The following is a 14468-nucleotide window of genomic DNA, read 5'->3' as shown; positions in this document are numbered from 1 at the left end:
GGGGCTCTCAGGATCTGGGTGGTCCTTCTGTGCCACATGGAGTAGTCGACATCATTCAGTGGGCCACAGTGTCCAGGAGGGTCCCTCATCCTCTGGGCTCTCTTGTCATGTGGGCTTACTGATGGGTAGGTAATTCTAGCTGGAGCTTCCTTACAGCATGGGGCTGGCTTCCAGGGGGAACATCCCAAAAGGTCAAGACCCTGTGTGCAAGTGCTGACCAAGCCTCTGCTTGTGTTATGCTTGCTTGTGTTCCATGGTCACAATGCATCATAGATCACATGGCCAATACCAAAGCCAGTGCGGGAGGCGGGGGGCTACACAAGGAGGCAGAGGGCCACCACTGCATGACTGCCCACAGACACCTTTCCTTTCCGGTGGCCTTTACAAGAACAATGAAAACAGTGAACATCTGTGTGGCTCCAGGTCTCACTGTCATAGGTGAAGACACCCCCAGTGGCTCCTTTCTATAATTTCCTCCTCTTCTCTGCCCCAAAACAAAGCCCTGTGCAAACTGTTAGCTCCTCTCCAAAGACTTCTTGCACACGAACTTGGAAAGAGATGGCTCTGTACTGTGAACTCCTCTGGGGCCTTGCATGCCTCTATTCATAAACTTCTATGGGAAATTTCAGAACAATATTATAATATTTTTTAAGTTGAGATAGACTTTAGAAACCATCTAGTTAATCCCAAACACACACACACACACCATTTTACAGATGAGGAAACTGGAATCTGGAAACTTTAAGGCAACTTTTACAATGTCAGGCAACAGGCCGATGGCCTAGCCCTCCAGGACCTCCGTTTGCATGGCGCCCCCACCCCCCGTCTTCTTGCTGTTGCATGTCGCCGTGTCTTTTGGCCCCAAATGGACTGAAGCTACTTGATCTGCCGCTGCAGCTTTCCTCCGGCTTGTGTGCCCTGTCTCACTGGCTCTCACAGCGCCTGATGTGAGGTGAGCATGCCTGTTGTCCAGAGGAGGAAAGCGCAGCACAGCAAATAGGTGACTGTCCAAAGTCGTACAACTACCAAGTAACAGATCCGGGACTAGAACCCAGAGTCGGGCCCCCAGAGTCCCTCTGTCCCTTTTCTTCTCTGAAGAGGCTTTGAACATGAAAGAATATTTAACTGTTTCAAAAGAATGTCCAATGAAAAGTCAGCCCAGGGCCCCAGGCCCAGCTGTCCTCCTCACAGAGATTCTCCACGTACATGATCACATTCACATATATCCTATTAAACCATCATAGTCGGCAGTGTGCTCTGTGCACTGTTCCATGACCTGCTTTCCTCCCGCAGGGATACCCCTAGATCCTCGTCCCCCGCAGCGTCTTACCTGTGGAGGTGAGAGGCAGGTCCCTTATCTCCACAGCCATGCCAACCTCAGTCTTTGGCACAGCCGCACAGGATTTCCATGTTTGGATGAACCGTCCATCTAACCAGCCCTTGAGTTATGGGCACCCAGGTGCCATGCTTTCTAGTAACCTGTTTTTTACTCTAGTCTGAATATCTGAAACAGTGCTGTTGACACAACCACAACATAAATGATAATTATGCATCATTCCTTTCCTCGTCTCCTGAGTTCACCCCCAGTGGCCCTCCCTCCCTCTGTCCCCTCTCCCTTCCTTCCACAGCATTTACTGGGTCCCCAAGATGGGCCTGGCACACAGCTGGGCTCTAGCAGCCCTCCTGTTGCTGGGATCCAAGGCCATAATGCCTCCCCAACCTTTTTTTTTACATGTCCCAGTTACTACTGCTTGTAGTGGGTTTAAAGAGTATTTATTATGAATCTGTTAACTCCTTGTAAACTACTTAAACAAACTGATAAAACCTTACAAATCAAATTTCCTTAAACATGCATATATTTTATCTAATTACCATGTCTCTATATAACTGAGTCTAATATAACTTCTCCTGAATGCTTCAAACACCTTAAAATCATGAAAGTTTTTACTGTACCTATACTTAAGCCTGTTTGTACAACTCTTTACTATTGATTTGACCAATTTCTTTGTTATCTCTATAACACGTATTTTTGTACTATTCTAAGATTGCAGTATCCAACCCAAAAGAGCAAGATTGTCTCCTTCCCAGGTGGATTGAAACCATAGCCTCTGCATCACTGATTGATGAATTCTTGATTGGAACACAGAATACCTTCAAGGTGACTCAAATGGCAGCAGACATTTGCTGGTTGGGGTGCCCTTTCTCAGATTAGGTCAACTACTATGCCAACAGGACTTACAAGCAAGTTCCTGCAATCTTTATTGCCATGTACATTAGATCTTGGATAACATGATATTCTGCCTTAGTTTACAATGAACTTCATTATACATCATTTGTACTTCATTACAATTCCTAGGGCTATAAAGGCATAGAGTCTACCAGCCATTCTCCTAGGACATTTTGGCTAATCCATTAACTTGCTCACAGCCATATATGTAAATGAGCTAAGGCCAGGTGGGAGATTCTGGAAATTTAACCCACACTTGAAACACCAATTATTGAGCCCACTTTCCCCCTGGTTATTTATGACACCACTAGTCTTACCTGTCTTTCCTGGTTTTGGTACAGTTCCTACTCTTTCTGGAAATCTTCAACTTACTCATAGCAAACTCATCCATTCTTAATGTATACAGATACACCATTTCATAAACAGGTGGAGAACTTGAACTAAGAAACAGAACCCATATATGCCAAACGTAAGTGCTTTCTAAAATATCCTATTTTATCCTCTCTTCGAATTATAATTAGCTTTGTAATCACACTTACTATTAACTTTTCATCACTAAGGATTCATGCCTTTCATAGACTCATCTTGTTCCTGTAGATCAAAAACTGTAGCCCTAGAGTTAGTTGTCCTTTGTGGCATGCAAGTTGTCGCAAGCGGAGCAGAGGGACTCACTTTCCTTTTCAGCTGACTCCTTTCAGGAATAGCCTGGTATTTTTTGCAGCATCTTGGTGGTTGATGAGGTGACACTCCACGGTCACTGATAAGACAAAACTAGAAAGGATGTTATTTCCTAAGGTCAGAATTATGTTTACAGTGAGACTTCTCATATCATTTTAATATTACTATATCTTTTTCTTTTATATTTTAAATAGATTTTTCACTACAACATAGCTGTTTGGATTTTTAATACTTCACTCAGACTCTGATCATCCCCACCTCTGATTTTGTCATTGCTGTTTGCCTTAGGCCTCATATTTTGAGATCACCCATATGTATCCTTTATCAAAACCTGCTTTCAAGAAAGCATCTTATAAAATTATGTATCTAAATTATTCTTTTCTTGTTAGTGTGTATTAGTCTTATACCTATTAGATATAATTAGAAAATTACATATACAAATATATTCAGTTATGTAAATTGTTAGATAACTAAATGCCATTTCATGTTGATAAATTTCTTGACATAAATTCACTCACATGCTAGCCTTGAGGGGCTGACTGTCCCCAGAGGGCCAGCTGGGAAGGTGGTCTCCTCTAGGAATCATCAATGATGCAGGATACCATTAATTATGTAATTATGAGCAACTTATATTTAATTCCACAAATACTACCTCATTAATTGAAAGCATTTACAGATATTACTGGCAAATGGAAAGAATAAAGATGTTTGCTGACTGATGGCCGAGCCAAGGGTCGACTTATCTTTCCATTTATAAATCTGGTTCCATAGAAGGACTATCTCATTATTTCCATATAACTGTGGTCAGTGCAGTTTTCAGTAATAATAGGTACTTAGTGGCTCTTCTTCAGATGGAGGAGGAAGAAAGTGCCATGGGAATAATGAAAGTCATAGCTGTTCAAATAATTAACCCAGTGTCATCACCCATAACCCACAACTCCTTTGATTTAATTTAATATTGTGAGGCAGTTGGGTTTTGAGACAAATTTTAAACTGCTTTATTTCCAAAATTCATTTTGCTCACACAGCATCCAGGTGCAATCCATCTGCTAATCAATAACGAGCATTTAAATGCTGCTGCAAGAAAGGTGACGCAGTACAGAACCAATAATGTCAGCAACCCAGAATGACTCTCATTTCCGGTCAGAAATCAATTCACAGCAAAATGGTGATTATTATAAATATTGGTAGTTCTGAAAGGAAAAGCTCATCAGTGCAGCTTTTCGGACCGTCTGTTTCCAGATGAGGGGCTGAGGTGGCCCACCCAGCCAGCCAGCCGTCTGTGATGTGAGACGTGGCAGTCGTGGCCAGTCTCCCGGCTGCCTTGGCATGGGCTCTTTTGGGGGTATGGTGGGTAGTTTGGGCACCCACCCCGGGGGGGCAGTGTGGTAAAGTGGGAAGAACACTAGGCATGGAGAGACCAGCTCCACACCTGGGTGATCTCAGAAAGCCACATAACCTCTCTGAACACTCCTTTCTCATCTAGAAAAAATGGTAATCTTATCTGTCCAGTCTACCCTCCCACTTGTTTGTTGGGAGGATGAAATTAAGATGGGTGAGGAGAGGTATCTCTGAACACGTATTTAATGGAATGGGCAAATTTGGGGTTTTATAATGATTCATTATCACCTGAGAACAGGATTAAGGATCAAGACAGAAGGCTCCTCAGAAATCACATGTGTCATCCTAAGGCTTAAAGCTCATGGTAGTTTTACTACTGGAAAACAAGTGACAATGGGAAGGAATGGTTCATTTGGTAACACTACTGAGCAATGGGGGCTGGGGAACCAGGATGAAAAGGATCCCCAGGGCCTCTGTCCTCAGGACCTCCTGGTCTATCTCATGGGGAGAGGGCTGTACAAACTGATAAATGCAGTGGGTTTGGGAAGGGGGCAAGGAAGCATGAGCCAAAGCTGTGGGAACACACAGGCACGTGCTTCAAGGCTGGCTGAAGAATTCCCTAAGTTGTGCAGCAAGACAGTGGAGGTTACTCCAGGAGAAGACAGCAAAGATGAGCATCTCGGGAGAACCATAAAAACAAACCAGTTTCTGAAACTTTTCACTTGAGGTTCACTTTGTTTTTTTGACCTTGTCTCCCCACCCACCAATGTACCGTTTTCTTTAAGTTGACTAATTTTTAAAAAATGTATATTGTGTTTAAAAAAACTTTTACTACCATAAATGAAGAACATTCTCATTTGTTATAACAGGACATAACTGTAAGAATACAGGCAACACACACTCAGTTTGTTTAACAGATAACCATCAGGCTCAGTTCTAGTTTCTCAGGCCAAAGGGGTGACCAAAACGAGATCGAGATACATTAACGACAGATACTATGTAGTAATAGCTGCTGCACAAAAATCGAATGTGGCTTAGGAGGGTTACTCTGGATGGGGGGGCCGGGAGGGCCCCCTTGGAGATGTCATTTGAGCAGACACCTGAAGGAAGTGACAAAGCTAATTACCTTAACATCAAAAAGGAAAACAAGGTCATTGTATCTCAACCAGAGACTGCTGCCTGCAGAAAGCAGATGGTGAGCCAGATTCAGGGACATGAGCAGCGTTGGAGCACCGTGCTCATATGCAACCGAGAATTTCTTCAAGACACTCAGGAGGACCAGAGAAGGAGGTCGCTTTTGCAAGCTGGTTCCAGATTGTTTAATTTGGTTTGTACGACTAAACCAAGCGGGCTACCCACAGCTGAAAGCATCCCACCTCAGGAACCACTGTTGTCCCGGCCCGCAGGATGAACGTGGGGTGTAGCCGGAGACGCCTGCAGAAATGAAACAAGCAAGGGACACAAAGAACGACCAGCAAGGCAGGATGTCTGATCAAGCTGGCACAGTTTATTGTTTGCAGGCTCAATTTATACAGGTTAGGAAGGAAGGGGCGGGTCAAAAAACAATTGGCTTTTAGATGGTGCCAGTGGGAAGGTGTAGAGGGGTGATTGGGCCTTGGTTGGTGCCGGCGGGAGCAGAGGACCCGGAAGAGAAGCAGGAAGTTCATCATTTTGTGGGTGGGGGCCTTTTGGTCTCCAGCATCTCCTCCCTTTCTGTTCTTTAGGAGGGGTTGGAGCAGCACTTAGGGTGCTTTGAGCCACTTATTTCCTGGGTAGACGGTGCCTGTCTTAAGTTTAGAGGTCTTATACTTGGCCTCTGTTTCCAGGAGCTTGCCTCCTTTCGGAGTCGGCCTGGTAGATTCAGGGGAGCTTGCCCTAATACTGGACCGGCCTATATAGGAGCTTGCCCCAGTATTAGATTGGCCCTTTTACCCAGAGGTCTTATATCTGTCCTGTATCTTTGCAGGTATATCCTCTTAATTACCCGTCATTGACTACCCGTCTAGTTGCCCAGGAACATTGTCAAGGAACAGGACAAGAAAACCTTGACGTGGCTCTTTTTTATTCCCAAGTTACTGCTGGGTCTCTCTTGGCGCAAGGCTCTATATAAGGATCTACACCTTGATCAGCTAATGCAAGGCGATGATAATGAACTTGGATAGGCTTTGTTATAAAAGAGTCGATTTGCTGTTTGATTAGCATTGTGAGTCTTTTAAAGGCTCAGGAGCCGACGGAAAGTATTAGTATTAATCCTAGGAACGGGCCTAAGATGGGGAGAAGGTAGGGGAGGAGTCCATTTAGTCCTGTCCAGAAAGGGTTGTCACGGAGTTCTTTCTTCCTTATTTCGAGATCTTCTTGAAGAGTCTTTATTTTGTTCCAGATGACGCCTGATTTGTTAGCATAGAAACAGCACTTTTCCTGTAAAGCCAAACAGATGCCTCCCTGTTCTGCTGTGAGGTCTAAGCCTCTACGGTTTTGCAAAACTACTTCTGCTAGAGAGTCTATTTGGTCTTGGAGATCATTAATTGTTCCTGAGAGGGCTTGGACGTCATTGATTAGTTGATGGGACAATTTATGATAGGAATGTACAGCTATCCCTGCCCCTGCTGTTCCTGTGGCCACTGCGGTAGTAATCCCGAGGCCTACTAGGAGCGGGATAAGCTGGATGGCTCTTTTAGAGCGTGGATGCCCTGCTATATACTCAAAGCTGGGTATGGGGATAATATTAGTATCTGGGAGAATACTGGCTTGCACACATAACCCAGTCCAATTTGGGGGTAGGGCAGTGAAGGCTAGGTTTCCTCCACAGATAAAGACTTGCCCAATAGCGGGGCAGAGAGATGAGGTATAATTAGAAACTTGGGAGCAATCCGTGAAAGAGGCAAATCCTACGTTCACGTCATCACTATTATTCTGGGGCTGCTTTTGTATGCATAGGGATGTGTTAAATCCCACAGGCTGTATTCTAAAGGGTGAGTTAAGAGTACAACTCTGTTCCGGCAGTGTATTGGTAGCGTTAGTGGGAATTGCGAGGGGCATAGGTGTACCAAGGGTCATGCATAGCCAGCAATTTTCAGCAAGGCTGGGATTAGTAGCGTTTAGTGCGCTATGGGTGGCTTTTAGAATATCAGCAGTCTGGGTGTCAAGATCTATGCCACGAGACTTGGGCAAGGCTAGAGGGTGATACTCTAGGGGAGGGTATATTTCTTTGATAATTTCTTCAATTTTCTATTGAACTTGGGCTTCTTTTACTTTGTTGGTCCACTGCCATCAGATATGTGGATCGGGGCTTGCAGTGGCCAGCAAATCGCCTTGCCAAGTTGGCCATGACAGGAGGCTTGTGCATATTTAGAATGTCCTCGGGGGTTGCTATAATCATACTCGCCTCCAAAGGAACCAGCATAACCATTTTGTAAGATGGCTGTTAGATATTTTTTGCCATCGGCACCGGTGCACTGTTGGACAGTGCGGTAACAGGTAGAGTGTAATTCAGTGGCTTTTTGGCAGGGGTTGGGACAAGGCCCTGGTTTGCCATTAATTATAGGTATAATTTTGGGCTTTCTTACACATTTCCAAGACTGGGGCTGCCAACCTACTCCAGATGAAAATCCGCCTGCAGAGATATCTGCTGTGAGGTATGCTATTTTGTCTTGGCAGTCTACAGGTCCTCTGGTAGTAAGCTGAGGTCTAGCTACTGGTTTTTCCCCTTGAGATGTTATTTGTGTATGTCCTCTCAGACTAGGTTCTAAATCCATCATTCCTCCCTTACAATCACAAGGGCTTCCATACAACTGGATGAGGAGTTCTTCCTTATTTGGAGGGGGTCCAAATCCTCCTAGGACAACAGTGACTATTACAGTAGTGATAAGGGAATGGATAGTAGACATGATGACTTTTTAGGGTTCAATGAAAATAGGCGAGATTACTGGTAGTGGGCCTACAACTGTGCTAACAAAGGTCAGGTGGGCTTACCTTGTCCAGTGATGATGAATATTTATCTTCTTCCTGAAAGGCAAGGAAAAACTGTTCTCAGGGTGGATTCTCCTCCCTGGAATGTATTGGGTTATTATTAATATGTTTTAAAAGGGTATTAATGGGTTTGACAAGGCGCTCTGGTAACCATCGAGGTCCATTTCCCTGTGTATCATATATACAGGCATGGCCTCTACCCCAGATAAGAACTGGGTCGGGACCATGCCATTTAAAGGTTAGAGGATCTTTCCATAAGACTTCTGCAAATTGGTTTTTCGTCTCTTGGTGTCACAACCTGTCGGCGGCAGACTTGTTGTAGTTGTCTAATTGTAAAAAGTTGAGCGTGAATAGTGCATGATTAAGGAGGTTTTTTTGGAGAGCCTTTTATAGGGTAAACAGTGTTGGTTTTAAGCTTATAAATTGTATTCTTTAATGTCTGATGGGCTTGTTCGATTATTCCTTGTCCTTGGGGGTTGTAAGGAATACCTGTGATATGCTTGATTTGGAATTGATGGCAGAAATTTTGAAATGCTTGTGAAGTGTATCCAGGCCCATTATCTGTTTTAATAGTTTGAGGTTTACCAATAACAGTAATGCATTGGAGAACATGGGCTATGACATTTTTGGTGGCTTCGCCACTGTGGAGGGTGGCAAATATAAAACCACTGTAGGTATCAATAGTCACGTGAGTATATTTAAGAGTTCCAAACTCAGGGATATGGGGGACATCCATTTGCCAGATTTCATTAGGGAGTAGGCCTCTCGGATTAACTCCTAAATGAGGGAGGGGCAGTAAGGTTACACACCCCGGGCAGTCTTTAACAATTTGCTTAGCTTGTTCTCTGGTGAGTTTAAATAAAAGTCGAAGAGTGTGAGCATTCACATGGTGAAGAGCATGGTATTGACTAGCTTTGGTGACTGCATCGGTTGTAATGGAATATGTGAAGCGGGTATTTTTGTCTGCAAGGGCGTTGCCTTGGGAGAGGGAACTAGGAAGGTCGGTGTGGGCTCGCAGATGTCCAATATAGAAAGGGGCTTGTCTGAGTAATATAAAGGTTTGGAGTTGTTGGAAGAGGGAAACAGCGTTGGTAGAAGGTTTAATATAAGGGACTGTTTCTAGAATAGGAACTGAATATGCTATGTAGGCACTGTCGGTATACAGATTAAAAGGGATTTGGCTCAACATTTTAAAAACTTGTAAGATAGCAAATAATTCTACAAGTTGGGCTAATTTAAAGGGTGATTGAATACTGTAACTCTGTGAGTTTATAACGTAGGCAGCAATACCAGAGGAGGAGCCATCAGAAAAAACTAGAGAGGCATTTTCTGAAGGAGTGGATGAGGTTATTTTTGGGAAAATAAAGGGATGTAGTCGTGAGAATTGAAGGAGTTTATGCGAGGGATAGTGATTATCGGTTTTACCTTGGAAAGAAGCAAGGGATATAATCCAATCATCTACATTCTGGGACAGCCAATCTGTTTGTTCTTTTGTATAAGGAATGATAAGCTGATCAGGGTCTCTGCCAAAATGCTGGCGGCTTTTTTCTCTGCCTATTTGTATGATCTTTGCAACTAGTGAGGGGTATGTAATAAGAACTTTAGGTGGGGAGGAGGGCAAATGGATCCATAACAAAGGATTATTTTGCCATAAAACTCCAGTAGGGGTATGTGGCGTATTGCAGATGATGAGAGCGAAGGGCCTGTCATAGGATAGGAACGTAATTTGTTGTTGTTGTATAGCTGTTTCAACAATGTTTAAAGTTTCTTTTGCCTTGGTGGACAGTTTCCGAGGGGATGAGGGATCGGGGTCTCCTTGTAGTATATCAAAAAGAGGTTTTAACTCTCCAGTGGTTAATTTAAGATAAGGTCTGAGCCAATTAATGTCTCCCAAGAACTTTTGGAAATCATTCATTGTTTTTAAGTGTGATGTTTTTAATTGGATCTTCTGGGTAGTGACTTTGTTTGAGGTTAATTCAAAGCCAAGGTAGTAATAGGGATCTGTTACCTGAATTTTGTTTGGAGCAATTTGGAGACCGAAAAAGGTGAGACGGATGGTCAATTCTTGGCTACATTTTAAGACTTCAGAGTTGGATGCTCCAGCCAGGAGGATATCATCCATATAATGAATGATATAGATGGAAGGCCACCGGGGTCTGAGGGGATCTACGGCTTGGGCTACTGAAGGACAGGCAGAGAGCAGTCAGGAGTTTTCCTTAAGGGCTATTTCTCCTGTTTTAATTATATCTTTAATGTCAGGATCTTGAGAATGGACCTCAAGGATGTCGTGAATAAGGTTCCAGTAAGAAAATGCTGAAACAGGAACTTTTTCAGGGCCAAAGGTCTGATAAAAGTCTTGGAGGGCATCACCAACTCTCTTCCAACGTTTATGATGACAGTGCCTTCGAGGGGTAACCAGGGGCAGGTCTCATGAATAAAGGAAAAAAATTGTCTATCTTTTCTTTTAACCCTTACACCTCGTGTCCTGAGGGACTCCTTGAGTCCGCTAAGAAATACCTCGTGGGAGTTCAGTGAGTTGCCCATTAGGACGGCTGGGATTTCTGCTCTATGTAAATTGGAATTATACTAATGCAGCCGCAACTACGCCAATGTACTGAACTACTGGAGGCACTCTCATCAGCTCAGGCAAGCCCTTGCTTACGTAGGACGGCCGGCAAGTATAATCCGCCTGCTCGGACCCTCTAGGGCAGGGACTCTGTAGTCAAGAGTCCCTTGTGCAGGCCCTAGAGGTGAACAACCGTTAGCCCGAAGTAAGCACAAGGTTTTCAGAGAGGGACAACCAGAGGACAAAACAAGGAATAAATCGCAGCAGCAAACTAGAGGGAGGGGATCAGTGAGAACTCACAAGAGGTATTTAAGATGCTTGCTTGGGTGATGCGTCTACTCACCTCTCCGGGATCTATATTACGGACGGGTGCACCCGCAGTGATCCTCAATGCAGAGTCGACATCAGGTGAATACCCGTGTGATGACTCAAAAGAATGCCTGGCCAGGGCTTCCCAGCAGACGTTTCAGCAGGAGTCCCGGGGCCCCACGTTGGGCGCCAGTTGTCCCGGCCCGCGGGACGAACGTGGGGTGTAGCCGGAGACACCTGCAGAAATGAAACAAGCAAGGGACACAAAGAACGACCAGCAAGACAGGATGTCTGATCAAGCTGGCACAATTTATTGTTTGCAGGCTAATTTATACAGGTTAGGAAGGAAGGGGCGGGTTAAAAAACAGTTGGCTTTTAGATGGCGCCGGTGGGAAGGTGTAGAGGGGTGATTGGGCCTTGGTTGGTGCCGGCGGGAGCAGAGGACCCGGAAGAGAAGCAGGAAATTCACCATTTTGCGGGTGGGGGCCTTTTGGTCTCCGGCACACTGCCCTTTTTGAGAGGGAGACAGCCCGTAATCACCCCGATTGACAAATTAGTCAACGGAGACAAAAGAAAGTTTTATCGCCATCCCACATTAGCTAGAAAATGGGAGAATTGGGACGCAACCCCTACACTGTCCTTCCACGTCCAGCCCGGTGGCTCCACACCAGGAGGAGCCAAGGCGGGGCTGACAGGTAGAAGCTGAAGCTGGCTCCCGGCAGAACTAGGAAGACTTCCAGTCCCGCGATCCGCATTCCAAGCCTCCCGTTAGCCCCTTCCTAGGAGTGGCTAAAACGCGGAGCAGCGGATTCAAGCGGAGCGGGACATAAAGCGCGGCCGCCGGACCTGGGCATGCGCACAGCCCGACCAGCCTGGAGGCGCTCGGCGCTGGAGGAGGGTCATCCGAAACTGACGTCCGTTACGCCGGCGTCAGCGCCCCGGGAAGAGGAGGGCGAAGACTCCATCCGCCATGTTGGATACCGCAGATTCGCCATAACCTCGCCGGCTCTTTTCTTAAAAAAATAAAAATAAAAAGCGAAGTATCAGCGGGGCGCCCCGCCTTCTCGGTCGGCGCGGAAGGGGGCCCGGAAGAGCCCGATGCTTTTTTTTCCTCCGCGGTGGGAACGTTGCCATGGAGACGCGGGCGGCAGGTGAGCCGGGCTGGGGGTTGGGGTGGGAATGAGGTGGGGGTGGGGCGCGGCGCGGCGCGCGGGACGCCTTTTGGAGTTGGGAGTTGGGAAGCCGCGCGCAGGCCGCCGGGCGGCGGAGGGATCCACGGCCCAGGGCGGAGAGCGGACGTAGCGGTGTCCTTTGACGGCACGTTCAGTCATTGGCGGTATCCCGCCGCCTTGGGTTTTTATTTTTAAAAAAAGCTGATGAGGGTGTTAGAAGAGCTCGCGCTTGCGCGGGGAGTTTCCAGGGCAACGGGTAGGGCCGGGGCGCGCGCTGGTGGCCGAGCGCAGGCGTCCTAGCGGGCGGCAGGTTCGAATCCCGGCGCCGCCAGCCCTTTGGCCTAGTGATCCTTGCCCTGGGCCTCCTTCTTCGCCTGTTTCCTCTTCTGGGAAGTGGGCAGCTCCTTTACCCCCACGTATTTGGCCAAGATGTTTTGAAGGGACAGGGTTCAACCGAGGTGCTGAAGGAAAGGTGTGTGCTGTAGAGGGAACCACGAACGCCAGGGATTAGCGTTGCTGCTGCTGGTAACTGTGAACACTCTGTGACAGATGGTTACCTTACTCTTCACCTGCCTCCCAGCACCGCGTGGCTCTGTTCCAAACCCTTTAGAGTTAGGCTGAAATGCCGCCGCCTCCAGGCAGCAGTCTCTGGCTTCGCTGCCAAAGCAGCCCCTCTGGCTGGCGCAGTGGGTCATGGGTCTGAGGCTTTACACCTGGGCCAAGTCCCCTAAGCTTGAGTTTGGGGCCCTTCTCTGTAATTCACAATCACGCCCAGACCCGGCACTGACGGCAAGCTATTTAATGCTCTGTTCTCCCGACTACTAATTTTTGTGTCATACACTGATAAAAGTACAGAGACGTCAACTTCAGACATTTTTAAAATGGCAGAACTGAAGCTTTAAAAGTCAGCCTCCTCCAATTTGGGATGAAATGCATACTCCTGCGTGCCTGCCTGACTTACACGTCCACCCCTGGATTAGTGCTTGGCCTCTAGCAAGTGCTCACTCAAGTGCTCAGTGTGCACTTACAGAATGCAAGAGTGATTGCCCCTTCCAGTCAGTTTGCCTGCAGAGCCAGATGACCTTTCTGAAAAGCAAACTGAATGTCAGAGGAGGCTTTCCCTCCACAGCCGCCCCTTCCAGCTTGTCTTCTGAGCCTAGCAATTAATACTGAAGCAACAATAGTGAATGTCCCCTGTGCCAAAGGCCAAAAAGACATCTGGAGTGTTTGTTTGTTGGCTGTTTGCTGTTTGCAACCCCATCGCCTCCCGAGGCTCTTTTCTTGGCTTTGTCAGTTTGGCCAGCAGCTTTGCATCGCAGAGCTCCCTATAAGCCTGTCGGGTAAGGTGCAGGGACCCTCGGTCCTGTTCTGCTGTTGGGTCAGAATCAGGCAGGTGTGTACAGTGCAGTGACAGAACAGACCTAGAGCTGGAGTGGTGGGTCAGGAACCCTGAACTCTGCTGGGAATGCTTTCTTAAAGTAAGGACCTCCATTTGCTGCCTTCTGTCTCCCAAGACATCCTAGCTACACAGAATGGGTTCCCCACATCTCCTTTTCTGGAGTTTACCTAAGAGTTAAAAAAACACCAAAACCCACCCGGGCGTTTGTTGTAGCTTTCGTCGATTTCCAGCTATATTAAATGAGAATATATCATGTTTTTAAATGTATTACTGTCAATGTGTGTTCAGCTAATTTCTGAAAAGAGTTTCTTCTTTGGCTTGGTTGTTAGGTTGATTTAGGAGAGGCGGCAGAGTGAGTGATAAGATGGAGTTGTGTATGGTCTGTAAGGTCCAGCTTCTAGGCGGTAATAGCTGAGACGGTCATCACTGCTGGAGATCTAATACTGGACTGTTCTCAGCTGGGTTCTCATTTACCTTGTAAAATGGTTTCTGTTTCTTTTTTCCCACTACCTTATAATTTAAGCAACTACCTTTCAGAGATAGCTGTCCTTAAGTAGGATTAAGTTTCTGTCTAGGGCAAGGGCAGTCAAGAATTAGATACATTAAAAAGATTCTTCTTAATTGCATTTCCTTTTATAGTTTCATGCCTGTTGCCTCTGAAAAACCTCCCCATCAGGGTGGGCTGATTGAATTATGGGAAGGGATTTAGCCTAGAGTTAAGTTTTCTCTTTTCAGCTGTTTATATTTTTAAAAATTTCACTGTCTTTGAAATTTCTCAAGGGCAGGTGTCAACTTTGAAGTGCTGGA

General features: G+C 46.1%; 1 protein-coding gene and 1 long non-coding RNA gene across 6 annotated transcripts in view; one reads left to right on the top strand and one right to left on the bottom strand.

The window, feature by feature from the left end:
* Positions 1 to 708: 708 nt before the first annotated feature.
* Positions 709 to 12018, bottom strand: LOC118973355 (uncharacterized). Of its 5 annotated transcripts, none has more exons than XR_012128558.1 (3): positions 5373 to 12018; positions 2767 to 2998; positions 709 to 1330 (listed from the first exon to the last, which is right to left on the bottom strand). It is a non-coding gene; the product is annotated as an uncharacterized lncRNA (long non-coding RNA). The 5 variants fall into 5 exon arrangements; XR_012128559.1 differs by having other exon boundaries at positions 2900 to 2998; XR_012128561.1 differs by having other exon boundaries at positions 709 to 2998; positions 5373 to 8081; positions 8219 to 12018.
* A 37-nt stretch (positions 12019 to 12055) lies between these two features.
* Positions 12056 to 14468, top strand: part of ZFAT (zinc finger and AT-hook domain containing) — a 204245-nt gene continuing 201832 nt past the window's right edge. Inside the window, exon 1 of the mRNA XM_073230174.1 lies at positions 12056 to 12241. Coding sequence (XP_073086275.1) covers positions 12223 to 12241 — 19 coding nt within the window. The 5' untranslated portion in view covers positions 12056 to 12222. The remainder of the gene's footprint in view (positions 12242 to 14468) is intronic.

The sequence above is a fragment of the Manis javanica genome, chromosome 2, assembly GCF_040802235.1.
Source record: "Manis javanica isolate MJ-LG chromosome 2, MJ_LKY, whole genome shotgun sequence".
NCBI lineage: Eukaryota > Metazoa > Chordata > Mammalia > Pholidota > Manidae > Manis > Manis javanica.
The sequence above is the reverse complement of the archived record's forward strand: the minus strand, read 5'-3'. Positions and strand labels throughout refer to the sequence as shown.